The 27,911-nt window shown below is 37.0% G+C and overlaps 1 protein-coding gene across 1 annotated transcript in view; it reads right to left on the bottom strand.

Moving 5' to 3' along the window:
• LOC127527565 (AF4/FMR2 family member 4-like) overlaps positions 1–27,911 on the bottom strand; it is a 122,713-nt gene that overhangs the window by 48,056 nt on the left and 46,746 nt on the right. Inside the window, exon 2 of the mRNA XM_051926658.1 lies at positions 7,787–7,831. Within this exon, the coding sequence (XP_051782618.1) occupies positions 7,787–7,831 (45 nt within the window). The remainder of the gene's footprint in view (positions 1–7,786; positions 7,832–27,911) is intronic.

Below are 27,911 nucleotides of genomic sequence, written 5' to 3'. Positions count from 1 at the left end.
AGATTCTTTCAGCATTTTAGTAGTGAAGGAATGGTCAAGGATGAGGTGAAGTGCATCAGGAATAGTAAAGGGGAATTAAAATACATTGAAGTAGCAAATGCTCTAAATTTGCATTTCACTGATGTTTTCACATGTGAGGAAATGGATTTGGAAATTGTAGAGGGAGAAATGCTGTCTAGATTAAATAGGCTGAAATCTAACAAATCACCAGGACCAGATAACATTTATCCTCAAGTGCTTAAGAAGGTTAGTGAGTACGTATTACAAACTCTTGACGCATATTTTTAGGAAGTCATTGCACACTGGGGGAAATCCCTTAGGACTGGAATATGGAAAATGTTATGGCTACATATAAAAAGGATATATAGATAGATCCAGGTACCTGCATCATAGGTAAATTGATGAAATTACTTATTAAGGATAACATTGAGCAACACATGGCAAGAACAGAGGTTTTACTGAACAGACAGCATGGGTTCACATGAGGGAAGAGTCATGTTTTACTAACATCCTAGAATTTTTATGAGAAAAAACAAAAAGATACCATCTGAGTAGTGCATAGAATATTATTTATCTTGACTTTAAAAAGCATTTGATAAGGCACCACATGAGAGATTGAACATCAAACTAATAGAAGTGGGAGTTCAGGGTGTAAATGTGTAGATGAGTGCAGAATTGGCCAAAATATAGGCAGCAGAGGGTTATGGTGCGAGGAACCTTACCAGAATTGGGTGATGTTAAGAGTGATGTCCCTCAGGGGCCAGTGCTAGGTCCACTGGCCTGTGCTACGCACCAATCACTTCGCGTCTCTGCCGCTTGTGTTGTGAAGAGGGGGGCTGAACGCACCCCAAGGAGATGCGGTCGTTCCTCCGAAACCCCCTCTTAAACAATGATACAATGGGAAACAAATACAGATTTTTTTTTACCTCCTCTTTACTCAGAATAAGAATCTGAAAATCTAACAACATCACATTAAAGTTCGATAAACTCTGAAAAGAATGATACCAAACATATATATGTAGGTTTTAAAATAAGCCTGATTTCAAGCATGACATAAAATCGTTGCACTTTTAGGCTTAGGATTTTATATATATAAATATATATATATATATATATTATATATATATATATATATATATATATATATATATATATATATATATATATATATATATATATTATATATATATATATATATATATATATATTATATATATATATATATATATATATATATATTAATATATATATATATATATATATATATTCACTGCATTCGTAGTCTGTGTCACAATCTGATTGTATGGGTGGTTACCTACCAGGTAACGCTTGTGGTTGGCCAGCAATCTGCTAACATCCGCCACGGTGCCCTCAGTTTGTGAGGAGCAGATCATAGAATGGTTGAAATAGTTTACTGTCAAATAAATGCAAAGAGTACGCAACACGTGTTTCGCCCTCATTCTGGGCTCATCAGGCGTACACACTCCACTGCACTCCCTCTCGGGAATCGAACCTCGGACGTCAGCGCCAGAGGCGATGCCCCTAACGTTGCGCCACGGCGTGTGGTTCGTTTATTTGACCGCATGTAGATCGGGGTAATTACATTCACGGCATTCGTAGTCTGTGTCACAATCTGATTGTATGCACCCATACAATCAGATTGTGACACAGACTACGAATGCCGTATTTGTATATATAAATAACTACCTGCTTAAATCTGCAGATTATACCAAGGTGGACTGGCAGAGTATCTACAATGTATTGAATTATTATAGAAGGACATAAACAGTATACAGGCTTGGGCAGATTTGTGGCAGGTTAAATTTAATGTAAGTAAATGTAAAGTATTACACATTGGAAGTAAAAATGTTACATTTGAATGCACAATGGGAGGTCTGAAAATTGAAAGTATGCCTTATGAGAAGAATTTATGAGTTATAGTGGACTCAACAATATCAACTGCCAGATAGTGTTTAGAAGCCATTAAGAAGGCTAACAGAATGTTAGGTTATGTAGTACAGATTGTAGAGTACAAGTCCAAGGAAGTTATGGTCCAGTGTTGTAACAGACTGGTGAGGCCTCATCTGGTGTACAGCTTAGGTCTCAAGGGTACAAAAAAAGACAAGTGCAGAGAAGAGTGACTAGGCTGAATCCAGGGCTACAGGGATGTGTTATGAGGAAAGACTAAAAGAAATTAATTATTCCAGTTTAAACAAGAACAGATTAAGAGGTGATATGATTAAAGCATTTAAAACTTTGAAAGGAATTAATACAGCAGATTGAGACTGTTACTTTAAAATGAGTTCAACAAGAGCACAGCAAACAGTTGGAAATTTGTTAAGGGTAAATTTCACATAAACATTATGACGTTTTTCTTCACACAGAGAATCACAGACACAAGAAATAAGTCACCAAGTAATGTGATAGACAGTAGGACATTAAGGACCTTCAGAACCTGACGATTTTATTTTTGGAGGAATTAAATGGATAGGAGTGGTGAATGTTTTTGCGTTGAATTACCTGTTCTTGTCAAAAAGTTTCTATTGTTTTAATGTTCTAACACAATACAAGGTGGTCACACTTCATGGGTTACAAAAAAAACTAACAGCCAATATCAGTTGCACAGAAATTCACCAAAGAAGAGTGTCTTCAAATTCTTCTTAAAAACATTGAGGGAGTCAGAATTTTGAATGGAAGTGGGTAGTTTATTACACCAGCTAGGAGTTACACATGAAAATAGTGTGGATTAAGGTTTGATGCCATGCAGGGATGACATCACCAAATGCCATTCATCACCAGACCAGAGTGGACAAGAAGGAGTATAGGACTTCACAACTGTCTCCAAACAGTATATATACAGTAGGTAGGTCCTGACCCACACACTACTCTATAGGCAAGCATCAAGGATTTTAACTTAATATGTACCAATAGGGAACCAATTTAGTGATCTGAAAATAGAAATAACATGTGCCTTCCTCAACGGGTTGAATATCAGACATGCCACTGCATTTTAAACTATCTGTAGTGGCTTGGTGACACATATTGGTGCTCATGACAGCAGATATTTGCATTTGTGCAGATATTACAAGACCAGAGTTGTGCTGCATAGTCCGTCAGATATGGCCTAATCTTGCAGATGTTAGAATAAATGTGCAAGGCCAAGAGGCAGTTGCAACATTGTCCATTAGGGACAGCTGGTCTTTGATCATGATAATGGGCCAAGCTGAACAGAGATAGGGTGCTGAATAGATTTGCCAACTGGGAAAATAAGGAGGTCTATCTTTGCCACGTTGAGCTGGATATGATACCCTCTCATCCAAGTTGCAATATCAGTGTGACATGCAGAGATTGTAGCTGATACCATGTAGTTCTCTGGAGGGAATAGCTGTGTAATATTGGCATAGCACTGAAATGAGAAACAATATGACGGGATGATGGGGCCTAGTGAAAAGGTGTATAACACATGTATGAGTATACATACATCTATATAAAATATAGAAAAATGCACAAAAAAGTAATTCCTTCACACTTTCCTGCAAGTATGCTGGTTTTACTTTGGCACCTTCGAAGATGTATGGGTTAGGTTAACAGGTAATAATAAATTGGCTTTATGGAGTGTGTGCACTTTCATCTATTTTATAGTTTTTTAGCATATAGATTCATTTTTGATGGCTAACTTTCATTTTGATTAATTTTGGAAAAGTTTAATTTTGCTACCATTTTAATAATATTTGTTTAGGCAGCGCTAATGGCTCAGCATAACGTGACCCTGTTGTCATTTTTGTGAAGTCATGATTGTTATAGAATTCATGCCAGTGCCAGTTTGCATTATCTTTTGGTGGATAACAACTTCTCGCTTTATGTGGAATAGTTAGCTTATTTTCCAAGTTGGCCCTAGCAGAAGGTGAGCTTTTGGCTTTTTCAGTCTCATTTTTTTGTCACGGCTTTGATTAACATCTTTCAATGCGATTCTTGGTTGTATGTTTATTGTTTTTGATCTCGAAGTTTTGACCCATTTTTGTGTCTGGCTTCAATACCATTGCCTGGTCTTTTCATTTTCTCATAATAATCTTCTGACACTTATGCTTCTCTTAACACCTGCCTTGTGTTTGATCTTGCCAATGTTCCTTCTAAGGACTAGGTTGACGTGAGCTCCTCTTCATTAGAGGTTCAACAGCATGCTGATAAAACAGATCTGTATTATCTAAATACCTATCACAACCCAAGAGACAGCAAAGGAGCAAATATTGTGACAGAAAATGAGCTGAAATATGACTTGTTAGTTATGCTTAATAGTCCTGAAGTTTCTTTTTCTAATTTTGTGTTTATATGTCTTTGTCACAATAGCCATAAAGATTAATTTCATGTTATTCTTTCATGATATTTAACTTTAATTTCTTTATGGATTTGTTGCCAAAGTACTTTGAAGACCTCCTCAATCCCACTAACATGCCTTCCAATGAGGAAGCAGAGCCTGGAGACTCGGAGGTGGGCTCCCCCATCTCTGGGACTGAAGTCACTGAGGTGGTCAAAAAACTCCTTGGTGGCAGGGCCCCGGGGGTGGATGAGATACGCCCGGAGTTCCTCAAGGCTCTGGATGTTGTAGGGCTGTCTTGGTTGACACGTCTTTGCAACATCGCATGGACATCAGGGACAGTGCCTCTGGATTGGCAGACCGGGGTGGTGGTCCCCCTCTTTAAGAAGGGGGACCGCAGGGTGTGTTCCAACTACAGAGGGATCACACTCCTCAGCCTCCCTGGAAAGGTCTATTCGGGGGTTCTAGAGAGGAGGGTCCGTCGGATAGTCAAACCTCAGATTCAGGAGGAACAGTGTGGTTTTCGTCCTGGTCGCGGAACAGTGGACCAGCTCTACACCCTTAGCAGAGTCCTGGAGGGTGCATGGGAGTTTGCCCAACCTGTCTACATGTGTTTTGTGGACTTGGAAAAGGCGTTCGACCGTGTCCCTCGGGGAATCCTGTGGGGGGTGCTCCGGGAGTATGGGGTACCGGACCCCCTGATAAGGGCTGTTCGGTCCCTTTACAACCGGTGTCAGAGCTTGGTCCGCATTGCCGGCAGTAAGTCGAACCCGTTTCCAGTGAGAGTTGGACTCCGCCAGGGCTGCCCTTTGTCACTGATTCTGTTCATAACTTTTATGGACAGAATTTCTAGGCGCAGTGAGGGTGTTGAGGAGGTCCGGTTTGGTGGACTCAGGATTGGGTCGCTGCTTTTTGCAGATGATGTTGTCCTGTTTGCTTCATCAGGCCCTGATCTTCAGCTCTCTCTGGATCGGTTTGCAGCTGAGTGTGAAGCGACTGGGATGGGAATCAGCACCTCTAAATCCGAGACCATGGTCCTCAGCCGGAAAAGGGTGGAGTGCCCTCTCAGGGTTGGGAGCGAGATCCTGCCTCAAGTGGAGGAGTTCAAGTATCTCGGGGTCTTATTCACGAGTGACGGAAGAATAGAGCGTGAGATCGACAGGTAGATCGGTGCGGCGTCCGCAGTGATGTGGGCTCTGCATCGGTCTGTCGTGGTGAAAAAGGAGCTGAGCCGTAAGGCAAAGCTCTCAATTTACCAGTCGATCTATGTTCCTACCCTCACCTATGGTCATGAGCTATGGGTAGTGACCGAAAGAACGAGATCGCGAATACAAGCGGCTGAAATGAGTTTCCTCCGCAGGGTGTCTGGGCTCTCCCTTAAAGATAGGGTGAGAAACTCAGTCATCCGGGAGGGGCTCAGAGTAGAGCCGCTGCTCCTCCACATCGAGAGGAGTCAGATGAGGTGGCTCAGGCATCTGATCAGGATGCCCCCTTGGACGCCTCCCTGGTGAGGTTTTCCGCGCACTTCCACCCGGTAGGAGGCCCTGGGGAAGACCCAGGACACCCTGGAGGGACTATGTCTCCCGGCTGGCCTGAGAACACCTCGGAATTCTCCCGGAAGAGCTAGAAGAAGTGACCAGGGAGAGGGAAGTCTGGGTATCTCTGCTCAAGCTGCTGCCCCCGTGACCCGACCTTGGATAAGCGGAAGAGGATGGATGGATGGATTTGTTGCCAATTGTTCTAATGAAATACAAAGTGAAAGCAAAATTCTGTGAATGTTTCTAGATTGAAAAAAAAGCCAGATTCCTAAAAAATAACGTATGTCAGAAAGGCTTCGCATTTTTTGACAATGCAATTTATCTTTTTGTCTTTGGAAATTTGATGGTGTAGCATATTTTTGAATGAAACAAAATCCTATCTCAGACTAGATCATGAATCTATTATTGTTAACCCACTCCAATGTGACTTTGTGTATATTTTGCGTCAACGTCCTATTTGATAATGAACCTTCTCCTGTGTCCCAGATATCATAATGTAGAAGGTTTAACCAGGATTTGGAGTGGTAAGACAGTGCAAAATTAGCATTCAGACTAAATATTACTGTAGTTTACGGTTTAGCTGAGGTACATTTTACTGAAGAAATATATGAAATGTGAGCAGAACTTACATAACTTATATGCAAAACTTGTGATCCACACAAAACTTGCTTCTTTATCCCAAACACTTTCAAAATAGAAAATAAATAAATAAAGTGAATGTGCCAGAGTCAACATCATACAGAAGATAGTAGCATCTCAGCATATAAAGGAGAGAGAACTCCTCACTTCCATCACAACAGTCTCTTATATGTCTGAAATCTGCCAGAAAGCATACAGTATCTCCGATACATTTGACACAATACACATTCCAATGTAGATGTCACCACGTAAAACTGTGAATATAAAAGCTACCCTTGATAAAACATGCCATTTTTTATTTGTGATTTATTTGTGCATCAAGCCACTAGTTTGTCATGGTGACACAGCTGCTGCCTAACAGAACTTCGAACCATTTCTCAAAAATGGGTTTCCTCCCCATTTTAGCCATTAGGTTGATTCATATCTTGAATGAATGTGTGTGTGCAGGAGGAGTGTGCTCTGAAAAGGTTTCATTCCTATATCATGCCAGGCAGAATCAAAAGAAATAAAGAAAAAAATATCAAAATCACAAGAAGTGAAAAGAAACCTAATTTCAAAAGGCTATATCCTGGGAAGAGAAAAAGTTGAAATCAGATTCTTTGGAAGTGAAACTAATGATTAAGGTTGAGTTAGCATAAAGAAGCTTTTATTCGCTGCCAAGAAAACATGGTTATTTCTCCTATTGTATTTTATTTACTTTAATTATATGTTGATATAAGTGAAAATGGGATATTTTGATAACTTTTGAAAAGTTCCACATTACACTCTGATTTGTTTACTTCAATATTTTTCTGGATACCATTCTAACATGTGATAGTTCTCTCTTTATTGGACACTTAAGGGGTATTACGTTATGCTAATTGCAAAATTGCATTCACAAACACCTTTACTTCTTTATATGGTGGGATCAACATAAGCACTTGGATACCACTAGACAATGACAGTGAAGCCAATACACCTCATAGGCTAATAAGCAAATGACACCCACTGCTGTTTACAACAGTAAACATCGAGATACCAGTGTCTGTATATGTTAAACAAGCATCATTAAGAACAGAACATCAATACAACATCCTTGATAGCTTTTAATAATAATTAACAAAATGACATATATTTATACAACACTTATTGAAAAAACAGAAAACCTAGTGCAATTTATAAGCAAATGCAAATAAAACTACGGTATACACACAAATACGGTCTCACACAAATGTTCTTATTCAGCATGTTAAAACAAAGCAAAAATTAATGTAGGCCGATCTGATGAAGTTGATTATAAACAACTTGTACTCACCCTCAAAATTTCTTCAACACAATTTTTGTCCCCAGTTCCACCAACCTGTAAACCAAGACAAAGATACACATATCAGTTATGGAAACTAAAATTACAAAATGGCAGAAATTTACTTTCCAATAGAAAGTATAATAACGTGATTAATCCTTAAAATGTCTTCAGGTCAAATTTGGTCAGGTTTTGTGTTTCAAATTAGCAGAAGCATCCTAAATTTAATCTATTCACGAGAAACCTTTCTAACTTTTCCAACATTGCCCATTTCTCCCAAGTAATAAACAGTAATATGTTCATTCCATAATTTGTACACCTTAAAACATTTTACCTTTCCATGTCTTTTGGGACAGTTTTCACCTACTAATGACTTTCAAGGAATTTTCACTGTTAAGTTTGTTTATTACTAATCCATAAAAAACATCCTAAATGCTTGTTTTCAGCTCAGAATTGTGAAGGCTTTTAGTGAAATGTCCTGTCTTTATAAAAAGCAAGAAGTAATTCCAAATGTCACGTTTTGGTGCAGCTACAACATACCTTGAACACTGTGTAAGAAAGGTGCTATATTGCGCCTGACCCAACACAGATTCACACGGGAGGCACGGGTAAAATAAAACAAATATTTATTTTTCTTCAGCTGGAGGGCACATCTTCCCCGTAATCCCTCCAGTCACAACACAGTCCCAAAGCACAGCACACCAAGTATCACAAAAGCACTAAACACTCCTCTCTGGCACCCCACTCTTCCCAGGCAACCTTGTCCTCCTCCACCCGACTCTGGATGCTGAGTGGTGGTCGCTGGCTCCTTTTATAGTCCACCCGGAAGTGCTCCAGGTGCTTTATCGCCGAATTCCGGCTGCACTTCCGGGTGTGATGAATATGCCTGCGGGACCCAACAGGGCTGCACCCAATTCCAATTCCCATGGAGCCCTGCGGGAAATCCAGAAGGAGGTATTGCACTGTCTAGGGCTGAATATAGTGTGCAGGGGTGTCCCAGCTGGGCATGGACCCCGCCCGCCTGCCACAACTGTCATGTCCTTTGGGTAAATTTTGACCCAGCATATACACTAGTAGACCTTACCTTCCATTTAGGGTACTTTGTTTAGAATCCATTAAAACATCTTAAATGCCAGCTGTACTAAAACACAGGAATACCTCTAATGCAGGTTGAGATGGTCGGTCAATATAAAATAGGTTTGGGGTGAAAAATCTGATGTCCCAGCACCTAATGTTCATGGTATCAGAATTGGGTCATACTGTATTATGTCTCAAATATCTAAACACTAAGCTCTGTGTGTGTGTGTCTGGCTCCTAGTAGCAATTTAATTGGTCAATTTGGCTTTGGTGTCACAATCAAAAGAGTAAGCATAAGTATGAAAAACACAAGGAGGAGAAAAGGCATGGGAGGCATGCTGAGAGTCACCTTCAAAGATGGGAAGTATAAAAGCAGACAGAAAGCAAGCAAGGAGCTTCAAAATGACAGAGTCTGAAGAACAGGCTTTATTGAAACATGATTGAAAAAATAGAGCTCCAGTCCAGAGAGGTTCAGACTGACAAGAATATCAAGGAAAGTGCTAAAGGTTACATGTAGTTACACATTTGGCAAACCTGATGCAACAGCAGACACAGCAGACATGGCACGTCAGATTTTACTGCAGATTTGATGTTTATAGCCACAAATTTTAGTTTAGGAGTAGCTGAAGTAAAGAGCAAGCCTCTGTAATGACAATAATAGAGATTCAGATTTTGGGGTAACTTTTTCTGATGCCTTGTTTTGCTAAGGATTACAACTACTGTAGGGATCAGTCAACTGTACATGTTGGTCAGGTAGGGAACTGCACATTATTAGCTAAGGCCCCCAGGGAACAGCTGGTTAACTACTTTCTTTCAAAGTGAATTCCATATACATATAGTATCATTCTCATTCTCAAATACACTTATTCCAAATAGCGGTGGGGGGTTCAAGCCTTAGAGCCACCCAATAGACTTTCTCCATGGCCTCTCCAAGCTCCTGTCATGCTGGAGTTTGTAAATATGTTGTCAAGTTCCACTCCATGTTTATTTACTGACTGCCTAACTAGTGGAATGTTTTCAGAAATGCCCGATATCTAGAGACATTGGTATTATAATTCCCCATTTTAGAGATGGAGATCTTTGTAGTTACTACAGATGAGTTTACACTTTACATCTGGTGATAAATTGACCATTATTTAAAACACTACATTGTTAGCACATCAGTTAATTCTCCTTACTTTTTAAGCATCCTAATGTACACTCCATAACTAATGATATTTTATATTATCTATGACTACATTTTCTTTACTTGGAACTGTGCACACCCCCATTCAATTAATTTCTGGTCATTAATATTAGAGAAAAAGAAGGAATGTTTGTGTCATATTAAAACTTTGCTATTTAAATATTTGTACATCAGTAATTTACTCTATTAGAAAACATTGAAACATATTGTATATGTTTGCTGTACCTTTATTGCAACAAATGAAAAAGAAGCATTATTAAACACTAAATTTTAAAATTTTCAATTAATCCAGCATTTAACTATTTTATATTAAGTTTTTAAGTGTTTCCCTGAACAGTGATGGTTGTACTGTCCTGTATTATGTGTAAAGATAATACACAATGTGCATTTCTATTGTGCTGCTGATTGAAATTAATGATTGTAATTATAATATCAAGGGTTATAATCATCAGTTATTCATTTTATCATAATCGTGCATCCTTTCAAAACATTCAGTTCATTGCATACGCAACGTAAACGTGCAGCCTGTAAATGTCAGTGCTGTATGTGATAAGTTAAAGTAAACCACAATTCAGTGTATATTGCTTTTGATCTAAACCCTCCAAAACTTTGTAACGGTTGTCGACTGATGGAATACACAGGGCATAGAGGAAGTGCTGAGACATCAAAACAAGCTCTCAATGGTGCGTTCAGTAAAGCAAAAATGAAAAGCAGGTTAATAAAAATTAAATAAGAGGCTTCTTTGACCTTTTTCTGTGGTTCTTCAATTTCAGGTGTGAGCTCCAGTCATCAGTCTGCTCTCTCCTGAGTGAAACACCCCATGCAGGGAGGGAGCGTCTCTCTTTTATAGCATAGTAACCACAGGGGGAGGACTCAGTTTCCCATCATGAACATTTCTCAAGGCTGTAGGGAAAAGGGGGAGCTATTACCATCAGTGTCCATGCCCTCATGTGTCCCAGAGTGGTAGCGCTTACCGCAGATGAGCCTGGAAGGTAAACCTCAGCAGCGTATGCATGACACGGTACAAGATTACAGATCAAAGCGTTAAATTCAGATTTGACTGAACCTACCATTTTTATAGGATGTGCTACAGGGCAAAATTATATTTATACCCAACATTGCCATTATTCCTACTAATTACCTGTTTCAGTTCAAAAGAATAAAACGTTTCCTGTAAAATTGTGTTTTGCAATGACCATCAACAAAAGTTAGGTCATTCACTAGGAAAAGCAGGGACTGGAAGGAATGTTTTACTCATGGCCAATTGTATGTAGTATATTCAGGGGTAAGGAGCTTCAGTGAACTAATAATAAGTAAAAAAAAAAAAAAATAAATATTGTATAAAGTCCTCAATTAGTTACATAGTAGTTCTGATACATCTGATAAACCAATTGCACCATAACTGAGGTCCAATATCTTGGGAAATTTCTCGGAGAAGCTGAGTAACACAACTAGTTACAGTATATAGCTGTTTTTCTTTTTAATTGTTTCCTACATTTTTTACTGTACAGTATTTGTTAGAGATCTTGTATCACATGAACATGTGTTCACTACCTAGTCATGTTGTAAATTTAGATTATTAGTCAGTTATGAGAGGTACTTTAAAATAGAAAGCCATGTATTGATTATTATCCATCCAAACAATTAATGTAATGTTTTCAAAGTGGGACGAAATCCAGCAATAATGAACACAACATGTGGACTAGCCCTTGAGAGATGTTAGTTCACTGAAGAGCACTCCTGACAGCATGTTTTAGAACTTCTCTTATTATTAAAGGAAAGTGTGAGTGTGGATTGTTGAGACAAAAGGGCAAGCAGTAGAAAATTGTAGTCCAGTTCACCAAGGGTCATCTTTTGACAGGTCTTCTGGCTTATGAATACATCTGTGCTGCTGATCAGCCTAGCAGAACAGTAAAGATAAGTACTTGATTTTGTATGTATTAATAAGGACAGCTTTATTTCCGATGGGATATATTTATGGGTGGAAGCAATCAATAGTTGTGTGTGCCCATTTTTTCATTATTGTCTGTGTGCTTAAATTTTCACATTTTGAAATTTTGGTTATTCTTCTGGCTGTCCTTGTGAACTGTTTTATCAGAAGGAAGAAGAAGAGACTTTTTGTTTTTATTGTTTTGTCATCACTTTTTGCTTTGAAGCCACGGTAATTATTGTATAGTACCCTCCATAATGTTTGAGACAAAGGCACATTTTGCTTTGATTTATCCCTCTACTCAACCGTTTGAAATTGCAAATAAAACAATTCAGATGTAATTAAAGTGTGCATTGCAGACTTTAATTTAAGGGCATTTGCATACATTTCGGTCACACCATGGAAAAATTACGACAATTTTTCTACATGGTCCACCCAATCACTTTGAGTATGGGAAAGATGCTATATAAATAAAATGTTATTATTATTATCATTGTTATTGTTGTTGTTGTTATTGTTACTTCAGGGCACCATGATGTTTGGAACATAGCAATGGTTTTATTCTTGTTGTCTTGTTGTCCAGCCTCATAATGATTTCACCGGTCCAACTCTTGCCCTCATGTTGAACAATGGCAACTACAGACTCCAAAAGGTAGAGGCAGGCCGAGGTGTCTTAGGGCTGCACTAATGAAGCAATGAAACACATCTGAGTAATCTCAAACATGTGTGAAGCCAATTGTCCTAAGCATCATGGTGCCCTGAAATGGTTGGACCATGTAGAAAAAGTGTTTGTCATTTTTACATGGTGTGACTGATAAGTATTCAAACATCCTTAAATGAAAGTCTGCAATGTGCACTTTAATCACATCTGAATTTCTTGATTTGTAATTTTAAACCGTCAAGCAGAGGGGTAAATCAAGGAAAAATGTGCCTTTGTCCAAAACATTATGGAGGTTCCTTCATATGGTATCTGCACTGATTTTTTTTTTTGTTTTTTGTTTTGTTAATGTTCTTGCAAGACATTATTGTAAATAGTTTTTGGGACATCGGGAATAAACCAGAATTTCTGTTTTTGGGCAGCCATTGTTGTCAGTGTCTCAATTCTCCTATTCCCTAATCACTTGGTTACAGCTCTGGGTGTCCGGAGTTTGAAACTGTGCAAAGTGTGGAGGCAATGATACTCTCAATGAGACAGTAACACCCTGTTGAACATTATAATTTATATAAAAGATGAAAAGAATTAGGTTTATTTTCATTAGTTAGCATGTCTGATGTAGTCTTTGGATTTTTTTAAACCACTGGATAACACATTTAAATTCATTCTTGAATTCATCACCTTGCACATAAAATTAATTTACAAAGTGAGTCTTTGGAGACCAAGTGCATGTCCTTGCCTTCATAAAAGATAAATGAGTTCTCCAAAGGTATTTCCTTACCAGATATTAATTTATTCTTTCTAACATCTAAAAAGCATGTATTGAAAAATGGCGTCAAGTTGAATTTTAGACAATACTGTGTTGCAAGAATCAGATTACATATAGCGTATAAGCCTTTTTGAATGTGGCAGCACAATTTTTAGCTTAATTGTGGACTTTTATTTTCAAAGGTTTATATTAACAGCACTGAATTAGGTGACCATAGCTAGAGATTATCAATGCTAAGTAAGCTTAATATTATAAAACACTGTTGGAATGTAAGCATTTGGCACAATATGTTCTGCAGGTAAATTTACAGTTCTATTGCTGACAGATAATTTAAAAATTTTCACCTAAACAGGTTAAGTGACTTGCCCAAATTTCTACAGTGTGAAGACAGAGATGTCAGTTTTAATAACATAATCAGCAGTGGGAGAATGGAGAGATGCCAGTTTATTTTAGTTAAGGTAAGTTAGTTCATAATTTATTCACTGCCCTCTAAATTAATATTGCAGCTCATCCCAGTCATATTACAATATGCCCAAAAATAATTAAGTGCCTTCTGTAATTCAGTGTCGAGTTGGAGAGAGTATGCCAATTTATATCTGGGAGAGTTTCCCACAGGTATTTGTGATTTGGGAGGAAATTGAGGTCAAAGAGATATAAACTCTTTTAGTAGATGATAATTGCATAAATGCATGTTGTATTAAAATCTGTAATATTTTAAAGATGGCAAATGTGTCTTATTATACTGGTAAGATTAATAAATATTTATAAAAATGTTCAGTTCACATTACTGAATGTACAAAGTTAGACACTACAGCATCCTGAGATTAAAATGACACAATTATATTACACTCATTGAAATATTATTGATATCATGTTAAAAAGGCAAAAAGTGGTACAGATTTAGGATTTAATCAAAAATAATAATACAACTGTAGGCTAGGATGTCTAGTTGTTAATGCCTTTGACTTTGGGCAACAAGGTTACCAGTTCAGTTCTTATCACAGACTCTCTTAGAAGCTCAGAGCAAATCACATAATTTACAATTGTTTAAATTTATTGTTGTTTTTGATCATTTTAAGAAACGTATTAACTACATAACTAAATAAGAGAAAAATATCTCTGTAACAGTGTGAGATTTTACTAGGCCAAGTGTGCAGTAGATAGCACCTTTATCACAAAATTAAAGAAAATTAATCAGTGATGCTTGTTTTCTGGTATTGTCTGTAAAGATTAGCAAAACATTATTCTTTTTGTGCATCACCCTGTTGCAATAGGAACCCTTCATCTAGTGCAGCAGTCCCCACTGGGGGACATCACTGCTTCTTACAGCAGTTTTGTATTTGAGCTCACCTGCTACCAAAAACACCCCAATAAAAGAGCTTCTATGTCCTATGTGTTACAATGGCTTAGAATCCCACAGAGTACTGTTGACGACAGTTTAAATATGGGGAAAACATGTTTGTAATGTTTCATTTGTTAGCAAAATTCTACGTCTACATATAATACATGGTCAGCATTACACCCATTGGTATTATGTATGTCTATTCTAATGCTTTGTGTGCATTTACATTGTCATTGTTGCCTTATTACATCCCATTTTGTCAACTATTATAGATTTCATAAAATATTTAAAGATATTGCAGTCAACAGAAAGCAGTTATGTCATTTGAAACAATAGTAAACCAGCTGAGCTATTTTCACGGTGCAATAGAGAAAAATTTTAAGGTATATTATAACATGTGTCCTTTCATATGATTACATTTAAATGCTTCTCATCTTCACAAGTACAGTTGTCCCTCGGTGTCTACCAGGGATTGATTCCAGGACCCCTCCATGGATACTAAATAATATTTATAATACAACATAAATCCTATGTAAATAGTTGTTATACCTTATTATTTAGGAAATAATCAAAGAAAAAATCTGTACATGTTTAGTCCACACATGTTCATGCCTACATATCACTTCATTCATGTGGATTAAGCGTAGTGCTCTTGGTTACATTGCTCACAAGTTGAATGTTGCCCTGGGTGCATTTTAGACAATTTTAATTAGGGTACATTTTTTGTTGATTTAAAACATATGTAGAATGTATGAACTGGAATGTAAATAAATATTCCCATCCAACTGTGTCAAAGGCTTTTTTCTGCATGCAAGGATAGTAAGACCTCTGGAGAGTCAGTTTCTGTAGATGAGTATACTACACTAAGCAAAAGTGGAACATTGGATACTAATTGTTAGTATTAAATAATCCAGTTTAGTCTTGTACTTCTACAGAGGAAATCACCTTCTTGATTCTTCTAGCTAATGCTGTTGCAAATTAGCATCATTATTCAGGAGTGAAATGGGTCAGCACTTTGTAGAAAGTCTTTATTTTTCTTTGGAAAGACACTATTTACCCATGGTGATGTGGATAGAATTTTATTTTCTATAGCTTCTACAAGTAACAGTAATGGCATTAATTGAGTTGAGAGCATTTCATAAAATTCTACTAGATTGCCATCTGGACTAGCAGATGCTTTTTTGACATCTTGTGTTTCCGAATGTTTATGAAACTGTTCTAAACTAAGAGCACTGACCTGTCATATTTGTATTTTATCAAACGAATCAATAACTTCTTTATACTGTGATGAATAAATGGACTTACAGTGTTTGTTTAAATATGTTAATTTTTTTTGCACTATCTGACTTTATTTATTTCTGGTTACATTATTAACCTGTGTTATTGCATTGCATTGGTTTATGTTTTTGATGAGCTGGAGTCTTATTGTCCTTTTCTTTATGTTCATAGTATTGGTGACATGACTTAAGAATATGTTATTCAGTTTCTCTTGTAGTCAAATGATGACATAACAATTGAAGAGCCAACCTTTTCCTATAGAGCGCCTCATTTGGCGATATAGCATATTTTTTATCAATTCTGGAAATCTGTGTAATCAGTTCTGATTTCTACCTAGTCTGAAATGGAATTTTATGCAAAAGTAAATGAAATGTACCCTCTTAAAAGTGCAGTAATGGGTGAGGTTGGTGTTGCAAGTCAAGTTTTAGGAAATAGTGCTCCAAAATAAAAAGAACACAATTTTAAGATTTAATAGAGTGTAGTAAATTATTATCAATAAAGCTGCAGTCAGTTCTTGAGTAACTATAATATACCGATTGATGGGAAGAAGGAATATTCTCTTGAGCTTGGATACAAAGCTCTCCATTGGTCAAAGGTTGTGATTTATAATAAACTGTGGAATTTCTGTCACAGTTTTAGATGTCATTGTTGCAGTTGGCCAATGACCAATTCTGAATTTAATGTTTGGTCAAAGTCTCCAGCCATTATAAGTTTCTGAATGTTCATAATGGGAGCTAATGTTAACACCTCAAAGGTGAATTCTCTTTTATAAAGATTTGGTATGTATATGTTATTCAGAATTAAATTAAATTCATATAGGTTCCCCACCCCGTGACATATCTTTTTTCCCAATTTGACAATATGCCCGTCACTACAAATGGAATTGCTTTATGGATTAAAATTTGAACACTGCTGACTTTCTTATCATAGAATGAAAACTTCATTTAATCTAGCCTCTGTTCAGCCAAAACTGGTCCTTATTTTCTAAGTAGGTCTTCTGTAAAAAAAAATATATATATATCTTGGCTTTTAAGAAATTGAGATGTGAGAACACACCTCATTTATTGTTATGACTGAGACATTTAATGTTTCAATTTGGAAAATATATAGATTGATCAGGAAGCATTAGGTAGCATTTCTGATATTAAATGAAAGGGTTATGATGTTTTAAATTTCAGCTTTATCACTAATTTCATATTTTCACATCCTGTGAACAAATCAATAAATCAACAAGTGGAAGAAAAATACAAAATAAAATATAATAACTTGCTCTCCAATTCCGTGAATGTTGAGCTCTATTTGCATTGTTTTCAAAGCATATGCTACTCTCTTGTCTGAATGAGTTGTGTTCTGTTATAATATTTTGTTTCCAGGTAAAATATAATAAAATTATAAAAAAATAAAATCCTGATACATTTATGAAACACTTTTGTCCACGGGCTTTCAGATCACAGGAGCGGTAAACTGTTCCCATATTCTGAGAAGACAAACTCTGTTGGGTTTGGCGATATATAACAGTATGTAAAGCTGTAAATGCTGTAAAACTTCACATCCAACCAAAGCTACAGTCCTGATGTTATAAGATTCAAGCAGTCTTGACACTGCATTCAAAGTTAAAAGATGTGTCTTCAGATTTTATGCCAAACAGTGTCCAAAAAATGTTCACACTTCACTGAACATCATCAATAATAAAGTACAACGTGCAGTAAAGGTTGCTAGCACTGGATGCACCCTCAGTCCTCAGAGTGAAGATTGAAAGTCTCCAAAACATGCTGTCTAATTTGGGAGGGATCTTTCCTAGCATGTTTGAGGCTCCTGAAAGTAATTACTACAGTTAAACACTGACCATTTTCTTAATATTATAACAATGGAATTTTAGAAAATGTATTAGAAATTTTATTGACTTTACTTTCTGTAAACTTGTATTTTAAAACTCTTGAACCAATACGTAGCATTGTTCCTAAATATTTATTTTTACTTCTAATTTGTATATATAACAAGTGCAATTTGTATATTTTGTAAAGTACTTTTATTACTATTCGTTTTGTTATTATTTTCTCTCTTCTGGTCTTTTTAACTCTTATGCCTCACACTGAGTCGACAGCACCTTCAATTTCGTTGTTCCTTTGTAAAATTGACAATGACAATAAAGATCAATCGATCTATCTATCTAAAATACTAATATTAGAATTTACACAAATTTAACATTTAGAAATTAAAAAATAAAACTATCAAGATGCAAACAGTATTTATCAATTAACAAGTCTCTGCAGATAAGCAGGGTCTATCTGTACTATTGCACTCATTTTGCTTGGCTACCTAATGAAACTAAGAGGTTATTTAAAGACGTAAAAGACCTCACTTATTAACAGAAAGGCTGCAATGAAAACCCTCAGCACTTATAGATTTAAAGCATCCAAGATCACATAAAGACCACACTGTGACAAACTGAGGAAATCTAACAGTGATTATTTCATCAATGCATTAACATCGTTCAATACAACATACTCCAAGTATTAACACATTAAAATAAGCAGTTTGCAAATTAAATATGTATCACCTTTTTCCCAGTATGTTATTGAATCATGCAGACAATCCAGTGTTTGGTTGACACAAATTCCAGGCCACGGGACCAATGTATATTATATTTTTTATATTCTTTTTGGAAATGCAATTTTATCTTCTTCTGACACTAAAGTGAGAAATGGAAAGATTTGTTATAGCAAACTGATCCAAAGTAGCAAGACATGAGTTACCGCATCACCATGTAACATAAGGAATATATGATAATATGTCGCAAAGTCTCACAACACATAACACACGGGGTAACCATGAATAATAAGGCCGCAGCCATAGAAACCATCCCAAAATATTGGCAACCATGGAAAGCATCTAAACATGCTGCCATGGTGATGTCACCACCCTAATTATAATAACAAGCCATCATCAGAATTTTTAATTTAATTGTCAAAAAAAATCAGCAAAAAATTGATTTTTAGCAGACAAAAAAAAAATGAAAATCATGGCGCTGAAAACAGTTGGTCCAGATATTTTATCAAAAGAGGTTTCTCTGAGAGACAAAGTATGCGATCCAGTTACTCTGAATTTGTCTCTGCTCAAGAATCCACACCACGCTGTCATCAGCTAAATGCTGCCCATTAGCCACAACTATGAAACTTTTGCATTTTCAAAGAAGCGGTCTCATCCGAGTGAGCCTAAGGGGAGAACTGACTCTTCTCTCCAGCTTCTAAACTGCAATGGATGACATACAGTACTTACTGTACTTGTGTGTGGTGTTAGGCTAGCCATGTACCAGCACCTCACTCATGCCTATGCCTGGACTGTAACACTTGCCCTTCCACATCCTGACAAGCAAAACAGAGCTACAGCACCATTTGTTTGTTCTCAGTAATCTGCTTTGTGGCGTCACACTAAATGCTGTCTGCCAGTTTTGAACCACAAGAACTTTTACAAACCAGGCACGTCATGCAGCAGAGTTACAGGAGACTGTGCTGCCATGTGTGCGGTGATGGGCTTTCTCATTCAGCCTCAATCCATGTGCGTTCTTTGACGGTTTCAGATGTTAGACTTATTTCTTGTTAGACTGCTCATTAAACATCTAACTTGCCTTTTAGTAATTTTTTATCAGATAGATTTTAATCTTCAAGATTTAAGTTACCTTTTTTGCAACAATTTTCTTAGAAACATTAAACATTCTAAGATGTTTTTGGAAATTCAGGAGATTTGGTATGCATATGCCATATGTAAAGAGGGTAGTAATGTGAACTTTCTAATACACATCAAACATGACAACAGCATATAAACTGCATTAATCCTCTGCACATATGTGGTTGTGGAGAACATGAGACTCACAGCAGCATCAGTTGCAAGAAAGGAGTCAAGCCAGGATGGGATACTTGTCCATCAAAAAAGAACACATCATTTTTTTTAGTTTAAGAAACATATACAGTACAGTAAATTAAAGAATAAATGATCTTACAATGCTCATTGTTAGTTGTTATGGCAAACATTTCATAAATTCCTGTCTGTCCTTTCAACTGGACACCAAGATAAATGCCTAACAGGAAAAGGATGCAAATTAGGTGGCTTTTGGCATTTAAGAGGCAGGATAAGGAATACCAAATAAGTGACCTTTGTTCACGCAGACCTAATGAGATCTATGCAGGGTGAGTCAATAGACTACCAGATAAGGATGTAAATTAGCTGGCTGTTAGTGGTGGAAACCTGAGGTTAATAAGGACATAAAATGTGGTAATGGTATTGGACCAGAGCAGCTGACAGAGTATAATAGTGCAGCAAATCGTTTTGAAGGAGAAGTACATGCTGGAAGAAACGTGAGCAGTTATCTCTCAGAGTCAACAGGGTGACTAATCTCATAAATGAGCTTTCAATACATGCCCCTCTTTCAGAATTATTTGCTACCTGCATTTTTATTACATCTTTTTTCACATTTTATTTCAGTGCGTAACATATTTTAATGTTGCTGTTTGCTTTCCTTTTTTAATTTCAAAGTTTTTATTTACTTTTCATGTTGTTTGAATTTCCTGATTTTGGAAATTTAGACAAACTTAAGAGAAGCAAGTAGCCACAAATTAGTTAAAGAGCCGCAAATAAAGCAGGCCGTATATTGGTGTAAACATTTATTTCTTACCTTACCATTGGCCGTACCCTAATTTCATTTGGATGATAAGATTCTCTAAAAAAAAAAATTGGAACACATGAAGGATGATTTGTCATTGCCTTGAAGGGTATTGGAATGACAGTTGACCATGTTTATCAAATGGAAGAAAGAGGGGCTGTACATGTCTAAACGTGGCTGCGCCGATGCTATTTGTTTACTAATCTGAAACTCCTAATATACGTTTCTCATACTGTCAGGGCTAAGTTGGCTAAACAAAATCGGAAACAAACTTTTTTTCCTTTTTTTTTCTTTTCTAGTGGACTTTGCCCGCTGTAGTTGTAGTTAGCATCTCCTAACTGACGCGTTAGCAGTCCTGGCGCTAGAAGATTACAAACCTTATAAACCACTTTCTTAACTAAAGAAAAAAATGTGTCTTTCAGTTCAATAAATTATTCCTGCTTTCATTCCTCTGTTTGAATTTCTTAGATCATAATTTTAAAAATTATATTGCAATAACACTGCAGTATCACACATGTCTGTTGTTTTTTTCCCTCTCAAATAAAAACCCACCAGTGGCCACTGATGTAGCAGACTACATTTTGCACTATTGAAGTAACAGTTATGCTTACTCTAAATACACATATTTTACATATTCACCAAGTTAAGGATAGTTTAAGGATTCATAGCTGACAGTGTAATCTGGGTGACATTTTCATTTACTTACTTACGTAATTCTTCATTTTTGTTTATCCCTGTACACTGCTGGCATTTGCCTGCTTCTTCCTCTACCTGCTTGCAGCACCACAGTGGTTGTCAGGATTGATCTACTTTAAGGCTTGTGTATGTGCTCAGTGAGCCTTCCTCCTCTACTTGCCTTTGTCATCACAGTGGACATCAGGTGTGAGTCTGCTTGAAGACTTGTGTGTGCTCAGTCAGCCCTCACGTTCTGCTGTGCCGCTCTGCCTGCTGCTAATACTGTCGTGTGATATTTAACAGAGATGATCTACAGCAGGCAGATTGTTGGTTTTTTTATGGTCTTCTCATGGAACTGCTTACCACCTTCTTTGTGAAGTTTATTGTTCTATTTTTCCAGAAAAGTTTACCATTTTGCTTGTTTGTTTTTTGCCAGCCTTTTGCCTCTCTCTTGATATTTTCTTTACTCTTTTTGATTTTTTTGTTGGTAATTTTAGTCTTCTTTTTGTAGCAAGTTAGTCTTAATCTTTAGAAATTACTAGGAGGCTTTGCCCCCTGTTCGCTTTGCTCGCCAACCCATACTGCCTGTGCTATGCACCAGCCACTTTACATCTCTGCAGCTTGTGTTGTGAAGGGGGGGGGAGACGCAGTTGCTCCTCCAACATCTCCTCTTAAATGGTGATACAATAGGAAACACATAGTTTTTTTTTTTTACCTCCTCTTTGCTTGATCAGCTGCTGCTGCCGTGCCACATGATCTGCATCTCACGCGGCACACTTCTGTCATATCACCTATGTCCAAATATTCGATCTCTTTTCACTTTTACCTTTTCATCAATATTGCATTGAATTTTGATTCCATATTTGGAATTACATCATGACAAAGCAACGTATAACTGCCCATGAGTGAATATCATTTCTTTCTCTCTACAAGAAATATGTGTGACATAACCACGCAGGACTTTTCCAAATCTCTGTGCATAAGCTCTTGTCTCACAGGGCTTCCGGCCCCGGGCATGGTTACATCTCTTGGCACGAAGACTCGTCTCACGGGATGTGAAAGTGTCTTTCTGAGACAATCACGTCTCGTTTCCTTCCAAGATTTTTTTTTATAATAGAGAGACATTGTAATAACACTGTAATATCACACATGTATGTTCTGTTCCAATCAAACAGAAACTCACCAGTGGCCACTAATGTAGCAGACTGTATTTTGCATTATTAAAATAACAGTTGTGCTTACTTTACATACACTTATTTTATATACTCACCAAGTTAAGGATGGCTCGACAATTCACAGTTGACAGTGTAAACTGGGTGACATATTAAATTTACTTACTTATGTAATTATTTTTTTTTTTTTTTTATCACTATTTACTGCTGGTGCTTGCCTGCTGCTTCCTCTACTTGCTTGCACCACGACAGTGGTTGACAGGATTGATCCACTTTCAGGCTTGTGTATATGCTCAGTGAGTGAACAGTGTTTGTCTGCTTTTTGAAGCAAGTTAGTCTTAGGGCTATCTCAGTGTCATAGAGCTGGAGGGCCGGAAAAGACACTTAATAAAGCACTTGCTAGCTTTCCCTCATAAGGAGTCACTGCTGGAGGAACACCATATGCTATTTGGATCTCCCTGTTAATATATACAAATGAAACACATAAGCAAATGTGCAATTTTTCATCATGGGGATGCAACAGACTTATTTTTATACAGCAGCAATCCAGCAACAAACTTTATAAAAGAATATACTGTAAGCAAGTCCACTTCAGGAAAGACTGGAGCTAATTTCTAAAGAAGAAGTTGTGGAATAGATGTGACAGTTTCAATTTTGTGTGTCATACGAGATTTTCCTTCCAAAACACAGCTCACACACTGGAATGTAGCTTTTCAGAAAAAAAATTACTAAGACAACTTGTGGTCATGGTATTATGTAATAACAGGAGAACGGAACCCATGTTTACCCTTGCTGAAGTGAGAGACTAGAAAAGAAGTAAAGTAATTTAGAAGTTGGTCTTTAATCCACAAGGTTGTAGATCTAAATTCAATTAGTGTCTCATGAAGCATTTATAGAAAGTGCACCATACTAAGCATTAAAAGTTAATTGATTGATTATTGAGTAAAAGGATGTTGTAATGCAGGAGTGCACATGCCATTGTAAAGGCAAGCCAGGAATTAAGAAACATTTATCATAGCATAATAGGCCATCCCTGACAGGCTGCCATCTCTAGTTAACAGAGATTTGCAATTTACGTCGGATACTAAAGTTAGCTAGACTGAAATTCCAGTACTGGTAAGACACTGGAAATTTCAATGTGCTGTTACAATTTTCATGTTATCTGTAAAGAGATATTTTAAGATTTGTATTATTGTTTTCATGGCTCTCACTAATGATGTCATCACCTGCTCCATTTTGAATATTTTTGACGAAATAATGAGAGTCTAAAAGTTTTTTGCACATACAGTATGTGTGCAATACAGCATGTAAAATCATGGTAGCCATCTTATTTAAGGTCAAGTAGCATGTGATGACCCCTAGCAAAGGAAAACTAGTTTATTAAGCAATCTACAGTAATGTTTGGTATAGTTAGGTTATGTATCCTTATTGTTTTGTCCTTCTGTTTGGTTGAAGTTTGTTCTGAAATGTGTTACATTTGATGTTCCTAATTATTTTGCTCTTAAAAGATCTTTGCCCCTTACACACTTTCTCTTCTGTATTGATCTTCTTCCTTGTCTAGATAAATTAACTTTACAGCCAAATATTTAGCCCAAAAACAACCCTCCATGATGTTCCACCAAAGATTAAACCTGAAAGGGAAATTTCCATGAATATGAGGTGACTTTTTAAAATGAATACTCCACAAATGAGGCAATCATAACATGACAGTAATAAACTACCTGTGTGTTTCTTTCTCAAACACTTAATGGGCAGGCAAATTGACCAATTACAACCTGGAACAATTGAAATCCTGTGGGCTTAAGGGACTACATTCTGTCCAATCAATGAAATACACTTATTTATCATAAACATTACATCTCTGTTCCTCTTTATTAACAGTGACCTTTAGTGAAAGATCTACAGTAAGTAGCACCTTGTTATTACCAAGCAACTTGAGGAAAAGAAAGAGTGTTGTAAAAATAACCGCAAAGGATCCTGACTGTCCTGAGTGAAGACGAAAGAAGAAGACACTAAAACAAGGAAGAAGAGAATGAAATGAAACATCCAAACACTTGGCACCAAAGCATTGTCACATATTGTCACACATGCACGGCTCATTTGAGGTAGGTGCTGAGCTTGCACTAACCTTCTTCTCTTTTGTTCCCTCTGTAGCACAGAGAAGTCACATGGTGAGGACAACTGACAACACCTCTTCCTGTCTCCATCCTATAAAGTCCTCAGCTACCAGAAAAGAAGTGTTCAGCTTGGAACATAGAGCACCGCAAGATGTAGCTCCTTCTAGCCTGACCAGAACTGACAATTTGCTAAGCCAGATGGCTTTCTTGTTTTTGATTATTCTTTTTGAACCTTGTATTGATGTTCATAGTGGACCTTTTTGTTATTTTTTGGACTGAATTAAATGGGAACAACTGGGTTTGCGCCCCAACATTTATCCAAAGAGCTTGCAGTGCTTTCCTCAACCACAACATGTAACTGTCTCACTTGATGCTGAACAAAAGTTTGTCCGATTCGGCTACTTACACTTTTAAGGTGTTATAAATGATCAACGTTTTTAAATTCCTGAAATTACAGAATTTGTTTAATATCATTTGAGAACATCAATGCTTTATTATTAAGTATACAGTACAGTAAAATGTTACAGTTAGTAGTGTTGATCATACATTTACAACACCTTTTTATGCAGACTACAGATTCTTTTCAAGTGCCTTATGTTTCAAAAAGAAAAAAATAAATATTATGCTAGGTGGAAAATCATAGATGAATGTTAAACTACAGCTGTGGAACATGATAGACACTTAGTTTACAAGGTGAAGATTTCTGAGCTTCATTTTTATTTCATTGACTGAACTTTTTTTTTGGTTTAATACATTTTATTCCACACTGTAGTGAAGTAGGTGGGCAAGGTTTCTTCTGTTTGTGGACAATTACTGCAGGATAGCAGTGTGGTGAAAGATATCATAATGGAATGCTGATGTTGCAGTACTTTTTTCACCCAGTATTACTCTTAAAAGGGGGAAACCTTATGGTAACCCAGATTGTGCTTGATAGATTAGCAAAACTACTAGTCCAGTGGGGTATAAACCATGTACATAGTGACAATATGAAGTAAATGGTGCAGGGACTTAATCATAGACATAGATTGTTGACAGTGTAATATTACTCTAATTTATTTAATCTTATTTCATAATAAAGTAGCAGTGCATTTTGCTTGGAATTTATTTTGGTGAAGCTTGTACAACAATAATTAGAACAAACCTTAAAACATAATGATGGGATTAAACTTAGTCTAGAAGATTCTGTGGCCAACCCCAACAGAGATCATTTGCTTAGCATCCATTAGTTAAGTTTCCAAACTAAATCCAAAGTTTTAGCTACTGATTCAAAAGGGAAATTAATATCCTGAAAGTCTAAGTTCTTCCTTTTCTTTTTTTTTTAAAGTTCAGACACTACATTAACCGAAGGGCCAGCTTATACAACATGGCTTCTATGATGTCTCAGGTCACGTGACATGTTGTGTAACACATCTCCACCAACCACACAGACACATGAAATTACGGTGCCAAAGAAAACCAAAAGCATAAAATGGCAGCGTGTGAGCAAGCAAAATCACAAATTGAAACAACCCATGAAAACCCATGAAAAAACAGGCACTGTCATATTGTAAAGACTGTAAAAAAAATACAGCAAAGATGGAAAAATAATTATTGCAATCCTGACACTATGCCAAATGCCCAATGTGTGAAATAATGTCACCTGAGTCAAGGCACATTTTTGCGATACGCCCCCCTGACCCTAATAACTCAAATAGTAGGCATGATTCAATATACTTAATCCACATAAAATATATTGCTATACCGAGTTCATAATATAATACTCCCATGATACTGTACATATTTGGAACAATGGGCAAAATAAATGAATATTATTTCTGGAAAAAATATGGAGTAAAAGATTAGCTTAAAATCAACATCAGTTACTGATATTATGCTCCTGCACCATTTTGATGCTCTGACACGTGCAGTGTGGCAAAGTGTTACAAATTGCAGTTCTGAAATATTTTAAAGTGAACATATTTCCTACAATTTTTTAAAATAGTATATACTTATTTAGACACATGATACAGTTAGGTCCATAAATATTTGGACAGAGACAACTTTTTCTAATTTTGGTTCTGTACATTACCACAATGAATTTTAAATGAAACAACTCAGATGCAGTTGAAGTGCAGACTTTCAGCTTTAATTCAGTGGGGTGAACAAAACGATTGCATAAAAATGTGAGGCAACTAAAGTATTTTTTAACACAATCCCTTCATTTCAGGGGCTCAAAAGTAATTGGACAATTGACTCAAAGGCTATTTCATGGGCAGGTGTGGGCAAGTCCGCCGTTATGTCATTATCAATTAAGCAGATGAAAGGCCTGGAGTTGATTTGAGGTGTGGTGCTTGCATGTGGAAGATTTTGCTGTGAACAGACAACATGTGGTCAAAGGAGCTCTCCATGCAGGTGAAAGAAGCCATCCTTAAGCTGCGAAAACAGAAAAATCTCATCCGAAAAATTGCTACAATATTTCATGTGGCAAAATCTACAGTTTGGTACATCCTGAGAAAGAAAGCAAGCACTGGTGAACTCAGCAATGCAAAAAGACCTGGACGTCCACAGAAGTCAACAGTGGTGGATGATCGCAGAATCATTTCCATGGTGAAGAGAAACCCCTTCACAACAGCCAACCAAGTGAACAACACTCTCCAGGGGATAGGCATATCGATATCCAAGTCTACCATAAAGAGAAGACTGCATGAAAGTAAATACAGAGGGTGCACTGCAAGGTGTAAGCCACTCATAAGCCTCAAGAATAGAAAGGCTAGATTGGACTTTGCTAAAGAACATCTAAAAAAGCCAGCACAGTTCCGGAAAAACATTCTTTGGACAGATGACACCAAGATCAACCTCTACCAGAATGATGGCAAGAAAAAGGTATGGAGAAGGCATGGAACAACTCATTATCCAAAGCATACCACATCATCTGTAAAACACAGTGGAGGCAGTGTGATGGCGTGGGCATGCATGGCTGCCAGTGGCACTGGGACACTAGTGTTTATTGATGATGTGACACAGGACAGAAGCAGCCGAATGAATTCTGAGGTGTTCAGAGACATACTGTCTGCTCAAATCCAGCTAAATGCAGTCAAATTGATTGGGCAGCATTTCATGATACAGATGGACAATGACCCAAAACATACAGCCAAAGCAACTCAGGAGTTTATTAAAGCAAAGAAGTGGAAAATTCTTGAATGGCCAAGTCAGTCAGTTGATCTTAACCCAATTGAGCATGCATTTCACTTGTTGAAGACTAAACTTCAGACAGAAAGGCCCACAAACAAACAACAA

The sequence above is a fragment of the Erpetoichthys calabaricus genome, chromosome 4 (assembly GCF_900747795.2).
Source record: "Erpetoichthys calabaricus chromosome 4, fErpCal1.3, whole genome shotgun sequence".
Lineage (NCBI taxonomy): Eukaryota > Metazoa > Chordata > Cladistia > Polypteriformes > Polypteridae > Erpetoichthys > Erpetoichthys calabaricus.
This window is presented reverse-complemented; position numbering and strand designations above follow the sequence as displayed.